Source organism: Alligator sinensis, unplaced genomic scaffold (genome assembly GCF_000455745.1).
Source record: "Alligator sinensis unplaced genomic scaffold, ASM45574v1 scaffold74_2, whole genome shotgun sequence".
NCBI lineage: Eukaryota > Metazoa > Chordata > Crocodylia > Alligatoridae > Alligator > Alligator sinensis.
The window spans coordinates 2,563,281-2,571,692 of NW_005841931.1; the positions used below are offsets into that span (position 1 = coordinate 2,563,281).

Genomic DNA, 8,412 nt, shown 5'->3' on the forward strand with positions numbered 1-8,412 from the left:
TATTAGTGACTGCAGTTCTCTGAGTAAGGAGGGCTAAAAAACATTATGCATTAATTTCCAAGAAAGGCCTAAAAGCACTGCAACTGGTTTTTTGGATTAGCAAAAGAAGAGGGCCCCACAATCTGAAGTTCAAAAGGTAAAATGGCATAATAGTAGCATACAGAAACTAAGCATGGTATTCAAGAATCATCTTGCTCAGCTATGTGTAAGCAGGGGTGAGAAATGCAAGATGTTGTAAATTAACCTTCTGTGACGTTCTTAAGGGGTCTTGGACTTCAGGGGTGGGGCAAGCAGTGGCAGGGCATACTGTTAAATTCTGGGAATTAGCAACAGAGAAAGTGATAGCTGTGGTAATCCCGGGAGTTTCCTAAACTGATACAGTAGCAGTTAATGCTGCTGCTGGAGATGGATCCAGGTCTGCCTTGTAGTCTAAATGAGTTTGACACCCCTGCTCTGCATGAATTATGATGCAGTTGTGATACTTTTTAAAAAAGTGATAAACCAACACCAATGATAAAAACCCTAGTATTTTACATAAAATCACTGTTCAAAGACCAAATGATAAGAGATATCATTTAACATTACCCAAGTCTTTTATGCAGGACTTCTATACTGGAGTCTCACAAAAAGTGTTATTTTAGCAAAGTAACTATGAAATACCAAAGAGAACAATAAGACTACAGTAAAAACTCTGTTATCTCCGGCATCCCCTGGTAACGGGGGATGCCAGATAACAAAATATTCCAGTTAATTGAGCAGCCCCAGCTGCTGCTTCTCCCGCCGCATCTGGGGTATCCCTCCGCTCCTCCCACGGCATTGCTGTCCCTCCTGCAGCATCGTTGCCCGTCCCGCGGGCCCCGCACAGCCCCGTGCAGCCTGTTACGCCCCCGGACCACGGGGGCTCGGCAGTGCAGGCTTTTTGCCCCCGGCTGTGGAGGCTTGGAGAAACCGGAAGTGCTGCGGTAGCCACTTCTGGTTTCACTATTTTACAAGCTGGCATGCTGGTTAGTAGAGCATGCCGGCTTGTAAGATGCCAGATAGCACAGCTTTTACTGTATTTCCAATTACTATCAGCACTACAGAGACAAATTACTTCTTACTTTCTGAACTTTCAAACTGGACTGAGCAAATTTAGTACCTGGTCCTTAACAGGCAAATCTAGAAGGTCTATAGACATAAATCTCATGGTCCAGAGCGTGGAATGAGGTAGTAATTATCTCAACACCAAACACGATGTCCTACAGTTGAACTACAGCTTTGTTTAATACTGTACCAGCAGATCTTTTTCTTTAAACACATTCTTTGGGGGTTTTTTTGCATTTAAAAGTTTCTGTTGACCTTAAAGACCCTGCAACAGACTAGTAATTCTATGGCCTACTTTGGTAGCTCCAGATAATAATAGATGGCCTATATAAGTAATTTTGTTTAATTGCCAAGCAAGTACAGTATTTTATATTAGTTCTTGCAGCAGCAAGAGTTAAAAGTTACAACTCAAATTTCACTATATATTCTGACAAGCATTTCTTATGTGATATCTTTTAATCGGACCAACTGTATAGCTGGAATAGAATTAGACACGCTTTTGAATGCAAGACATTATTCTTCTTTCAGTTCAGCCTGAAAATTCAAAAAATAAAAAGCAAATCTATCTGTGTAGTGTTAGTGGTAATTGGAAATAGTATTTAGAGTTCTCACTGGTATTTCTAAAGTTAGTGTACTAAAACAACACTTTGCAAGACTGCAGAATAGCAGACTGTTGGCTAATGTCAGTGACCTGAAGAAGAACTTGCATTCAAAAACTTGTCTAACTTTATCCCAACTATACAGTTGGTCCAGTAAAAGATACCACCCCAAGAAATCCTTGCTTTTCACAATTTCTAGTCCATTGTGACTATGTCACTTTTACGCTAATAAGTAGCCTGGCTTTCACTAACTTAAATTTCAACTGTAGTCATTTGAAGCTGAAAGTTTCCAACTCATAACCCCAAAATTATTCCTTTTGGGGAAAAGGTGGATGAAATTAATTAGGTAATTCTTACCTTGGAAAGTTCATCAGTGTAGGGACATGACAAGTAAGGTGGAATACTTTTGGACATTTCTCACAACAAAGGAGCTCCCCTCCATTTTGACACACTGCACACCAGTCCTCATTGGGGTCATCCTCTTTTCTGCTATCCCCAATGTGAGAGGCACCTATCCATGTTGTCTTTCCATTGGATGTGCTCTCCTGAAGTATCCTTGGTTGGTCACCTGTGCTATCTGGAGCATCTGTTCTTAAAACAGTTTCATCAGAAGAGGAATTACGATTGTTATCCAACAACAATGAGGTAAGTATGCTTCTTGAAAAGTTGGCCTGTAGAAAGAGGCAAAGACAACTTAGAAGTATGTGCACAACCTGTTGTCGGGTAGATTATCAATACAAAAATATTAAATAAAATAATGCTTCTTTTTTCACACTGTTTATGTAACATATATATAGTCATGTTCCTTGTGATATCTAAACAGGAGTTATTATTGTTCTTCACATTTCAGCCAATTAAATATAGACAACAGTAAAACAGGACCACAACAAGTTAGCTTTGAAATTTAAGAAGCCTCCAATAGAAAAAAGGATACTGTGTTTTGATGCCTTACATGTTTAACTTCCCAATACTGAGTATACTACTCAAATTAGAAACACCTCCAAACATGTCCTGAATCAAAGTTAGTGTCTGCAGACTTCTCTCTGTCTCTCGGATCTCCAGGGGCTGACAGTAGTCTGATCAATTCAGTTTTTCAGGCAACTAAATTTAACTATAAAATTTAACTTTTAAACATTAATAATATTATGCCCTCTTTTTAATAAGGCCTAAAATCCCACTCTAACAAAATACAGTTATAATTTCTATCTCCCATAAGAGCAAGTTATCCTCCACACCAAAAACTCAAAGGAATTTTTTTAATTTTTAAACTTACATTTCGAGGACGGGATTCTTCATCTGTTTCTTGTTTTACTATGACAATTGGGAAATCATAGTTCTCACTTGGTGCACTAGATTCCTGTTTAATCCTGATTGGCTCCAACATGACAACAGGGACTCTGTGGGTAGAATCAGCTCCAGGTGGTCTGCTGGATGAGCCAGAGCTGTAGAGGAGGAGGACGAAAAAGAAATAAGGCACAGTAAGAATGGATATCATCTGCATGGGGATGGTATCTGGAATCCATAGATTTTACAGTATTTTCCATTCTCCAGATTCTGTGCAATCCAGCAAATTTCACCAAGGAACAAGTCCTAGCCCTGGTTCCTACCTTTTTTGGTTATTTTTCATTGGGATTACAATGTCTTTTTTCCCCTTTATAAATACAATCCTGAAAAGAATTAAAGAGCGTGATTTCAGAACCAATCTCTATGTCACTATACTCTTGGGCAAAACCTATAATAAAAAAAGATATACAAAACTGAAAATACAGAACCCAAAACTTTGTTTGTTTAGCTGACGTATATACGTTCTGAAATCCAGCAATTTTATCTTAAGATAACCATACAAGTCCTCTACAGCATTTACTGCATAAATGCAATAGAGTAACAGTAGGTTTGGCAGGATATGATTTTTACTGATAAGCACTGATACATATTTATTTCACCTCATACTCACAGACCAATAAAAAAAACAAAACATTTCCATTGATAATAATCAAAATGTATAGAAAGAGAAGGTAAGAAAAATGATGGCTGATACTGTGTAACAATAGGGGGAGCAGACCATGCTGACTGTAGTTTGCACTGAACTCCCAGAAACCCCAGGGGACTGGGAACAAAGGAAGAGAAAATGACAAAGCAGATGAGGGGCTTTGTATACTTTCACTAATAAACACTCTGCTCCCCACACCCCCTGAAAATTTAAATCGCTAGAAGTTGAAATAAATGTTTAAAAATAAACTTCAATATTATCTGTTGAGATTATTAAAATAAAATAAAAATCAAATTCTGCCAAGCCTAAGTAAAATATAGACTGTTACAGGTATTTGGATTTCTACATCAAGGAGTACAGCCATACTCAGCATGAAAAATTCTGTTAGCTGTAATGCTCTAATTTATTGGAACATACTAATGTCTCTGCTCCCTTTAGGCAATCCCGATTAACCCTATTTTGTTCATTAATATTCCATCACTCCTGGTATACAACTTTTTGCAGTCTCTTTCTCTAAATATCCAGTGCTTACTTAACCAACTGTATTATGGCAAAAAGCTCTTTAATGATAATCCTCTTGTAAGGCTAATTCCCTAAATCTAAAGTCATTTATGGTTCACTGAGGAATTTCAGGTTCACAGACTCTTAAAAATACAACTGAGATTGTCCTGAATTTTATATCATTATTTACAGCATATGATTATAAAAACAAATATTTGAGTTTGCTATTAGTTTCATGGCTACCGCTTTAGTCTACTATTTAATCTTTCATGTGCTATTAATAAAACCAACATGAAGTGAGTATTCTAGGCCTTGACAATAGTATAATAAAGGCACAAGAACGAATTTCTCAACATCAGCAGGGCATGGCAAATTTCATAATTAATTACTGGTAGAAATTAACAATAGGTCAGGCTGCACACACTGTTGCTGAGACTGAAGCTATGCTTCCCCCTCCCCCAAATCTACTCTGCTTACCTGCCTCTACTTCCGACACTAGAAGCACTGGGTGAGCGAATTGGAGGATGGATATTAGTCATGCTTACTGCTCCTAGAATATCAGAAATGAAATTAGAAATAAGGACAGGTTTGTGCAAACAAATTATCTTACACTTGATTTCTAGTTCAAGAAACACACAGGGATTTCTATAAAAGTTTTCATTTTTAAGTTGTGATCACAAAATCATAAAAAAGAAAGGGCTGGAAGGGAACTCAGAAGGTCATCTAATTCAACTCCTGGCTCAAGGAAGGAATATCTCCATCTAAACAAGCCAAAGAAATCTTTGTCCATTCTGCACTTAAAAATCTTTAGAAGCTGCCCCACCAGGCACTCAAGAGAAAGAATTAGGGACAGGAGAAAAGAACAAACTCAGTCGAATGGATGCTGGCTTGGTGCAGGCCCTGGGTTCTAGACCCCTGCTTCCAGTAGGGCACAAATCTCATTGCATTACTCTCTATCTTTATTATCTAATAGCTACTGAATGCAAGTGGCAGGAGCGCAGCTTCAAAAAGACAGCTGGAGAATTATGTGAGTAATACCTAAACTGTGGCACAATGGTTAGAGTATCATGCTGTGAAGTCGGTCAGAAACAGGTTCAAATCTACTCTGAGTGGGGAAAGCCTAAAATAGGTCCCTGGGCAAGTATCCTAATCACTTGTCTATAGGAACTAAAATATGGGAAGGCCCCTTCTTCCTCTTCCTGACTAGCACCCACAAACTGCAGGTTTCTGGACAGCTACATTATGTACTGCATTAGGAGATGAGATGCGAATACATATCTGGAATGGGCCTGTGCGCCAGCCCAGCCAATATACAGCATACTGCACACACACACAGTCTACAAAATAGCATGTTTGTGTGTCCACACTGCAGGGAGAATTGCCCCTTATATACCTTTGTGCCATTTAAATACACAACGAAATAGATTTCTGTTCCTGGTTTTCTTTCTCTCTCTGTCATTCAGCTTCTTTCAGGGATATCTTTTGCATGTCCATAGAATTCCATCATTGGCCCACATTTCTCTTGCACTAACTCCTTTTCCTGAACAACATATCTGCTCATGTGGCTGCAGCTATCATCAGGTAGCAAACAAATAATATTCCACAAAACTAGCTCTCCACTTCTCATCAATTCTTCATCTCATTCTACTTCTCTGACTTCTTCTCTTGGATGCCTTGCCACAGTTAGTTTAATGCCAGTCCCAAATTTGAATTTCATCACCAGCTACTTAATTCTTACAGTCACTATAGATGCTACCCCCTTTCCTTCACATAGACACTTATGTTTAAACTTGGCATTAGCTTTCACTCTATCCTCACTTTGCAGCTTCACATGCAAACAGTGTCTAAATTTTGTTACTTTTTGCTCCACAATATTTCTTAAGTTCTGGCCATTCACCTCTGTCTACAATGCTAAGCATGAGCCAGGTGCACATCTCCTATTTCCTCTTTTTCAGTCTTCTCCCTTACCCTGAATTTCCCAGCATTTGAAATGGATTAGACCAGGGTTTCTCAACCTGTGGGTCATGACCCAAAAGTGGGTTACAAAAATATATGAAAGGGTCACTAACAAACTTTAAAAATGGATTCTCCTTTAAAAGGAGAAAAACATGGGAAAACACAGGTTTCCCCTTTAGGCTGGCAGAGTTCCAGCCTGCAAGGGGCTGTTTGGGGCTGGAGGAGTAGGAGGAGGGCAATCAGCCTTGGGGGTGCCACGTGCATGTGCACACATGGACATGACAGCCAGGCAGTGTAGAGAGCAGCTCCTGCAGCTCACTGCAGGTAAGTCTATGAGGCGGGGGGACACAGTGCATCCAGGGGGGAGAGCACATGACCCTCCAGATTTGTGTGCCCACAGTGGGCCCAGGGCTGCAGCCCAGCAGGCAGGACCCAATGTGAGAGGGCAGAGTGGAGCAGCAAGACTCGTTGCTGCTGCCACTCCCTCACCAGCTGCAATGCCAACAGCACAATGAGTAACAAATAGGGTGGGGAGGGGGAAGGCCCTGTGCTGCCCTCACCTCCTCCCACTGCCAGTCACTTGCACATTGGGCTGTGGCTCTACCCTACCACAATGGCCTGACTGCTGCTCCCCCCTGAGGCCATGCTCTGCCCCGGGGGAGAGGTGGGGTGGCGGGCAGTGCAAGCACCCTGAGGGGAGTGGCAGTGGCAGCAAGGCCATGATGACGGGGTAGAGCTGCAGCCCAGTGCACGAGCAACTGGCAGTGGGAGGAGGTGAGGGTAGCACAGCCCTCAGCCCCCCACCCCCCTGTTACTTCCAGCACTGCTGACAGCAAGGTCCCAGTGGTGGCAGCAATAAGTCTCACTGCCCCACTCTCCCCACCTGCACTGGGTCCCGGCCACTGGGCCAGAGGCAGCTCCTGCCTGTGCCAGTCTGCCTACTGTGAACACAAAACTGGGGGGCCACCACCCAAACACACTGGAGATCCAGGGGCAGGTGGCAGCGGGTCAAGAGAGAGGGGCACCAGCACCGCTGTGGAGGTGGGGGGCTGTGGGTTGGAAGTGAGGGGCACCAGCAGGGCCAGGGGGCTGTTTTCTACTTAAACTATTTACTGGGTCAGGACTGGCCATCCATGTTTACAAATGGGTCCTGGTAGAAAAAAGGTTGAGAACTGCTGGATTAGAAGACAGTTATAACGTAGTAAAACAAATGAACATTCTGAGATCAACAAGTAAAGCGTTTCATATGTTTTATTCCCTACTATATCAGGTAAACTGAAAGTCGTAGTGAAACCAAGTAGCTACCATACCAGAGAGGCCTGGAGATGGCACTGATGAATTTGGAGACTGGACAGTTCTGTTTGAAGGGGGTTTTGGCTGTGTATGCTCTACAATGCCATCTTTCCTCACAATATTGTCCAGTGTAATGTTTCCCGAACAATCAATCTAAAAAGATGAAAAAAACCCATCATCATTAGGATAGAATCTTTTCTATGTAGACATGGTAAAGATTATTTTAGTTTGCATTTCCAAATCCTCTTTCAACATGTTCATTTCATTTAGTGTGAAACTAATCAATTCACAAATTACCTGATAAGACGCTACCCATGTTTCACCTGTGCTTGAGCACATCCAGAGGTCATGCATATTCAGTAAAACCAGACAAAGGTCAGTTAACTGGTTGTCTTTTCAGCTATGACACAAGAATGATAGGTCTATTTTTTTTTTAAACAAAGCTTGCTCTAATGCACTGTATTTACTCAAAATTAAGTCAACCCTGAATGTAAGATGACACGCCACTAATTAGATTCTATATATTGAAGATTTATATTTTTTTATAATTTTCCAGGTATCTAATTTAGACCTGTGCAAAGTGGCTAGGATTCACTTTGGATTCGGATTCGGCCAATTCGGGGGACAGCGATTCAATTAGGTGATTCGAATCACTGTCCCAATTCAATTCGGCCGAATCTGATTCGGAAATTCGGCTGCTGCTGAATCAGCTGAATTTCCAAAATCAGCCAGGCCCAGCAATAGCTGCCCTGACCACCCCAGCTCCCGGCACTTGGAAGAAAGAAAAAAAAAAGTCCTTACTCATCAGGTGCTGACAGGAGGGGGACAATCCCCACATCCCCATGCTGCATGGGGGGCTCTACATGAGCCCTCTGAACACCCCCCGCCCCCGCTGTGCCAGCCCCCCCTGCCATGGCTGCCCTGCCCGCTGTGACTCAGGCTCTTTAAGAAAAGAGAAAAAACCCAGACTCTCTGCTCCTGCTGGCCGGG

General features: G+C 41.8%; 1 protein-coding gene across 2 annotated transcripts in view; it reads right to left on the bottom strand.

The window, feature by feature from the left end:
* TRIM24 (tripartite motif containing 24) overlaps positions 1–8,412 on the bottom strand; it is a 115,320-nt gene that overhangs the window by 16,550 nt on the left and 90,358 nt on the right. For both annotated transcript variants that reach the window (XM_025198927.1, XM_025198928.1), the window contains exons 12-15: positions 7,440–7,575; positions 4,651–4,723; positions 2,956–3,124; positions 2,040–2,353 (exon numbers count right to left, since the gene is read on the bottom strand). In XM_025198927.1, the coding sequence (XP_025054712.1) occupies positions 2,040–2,353; positions 2,956–3,124; positions 4,651–4,723; positions 7,440–7,575 (692 nt within the window). The remainder of the gene's footprint in view (positions 1–2,039; positions 2,354–2,955; positions 3,125–4,650; positions 4,724–7,439; positions 7,576–8,412) is intronic.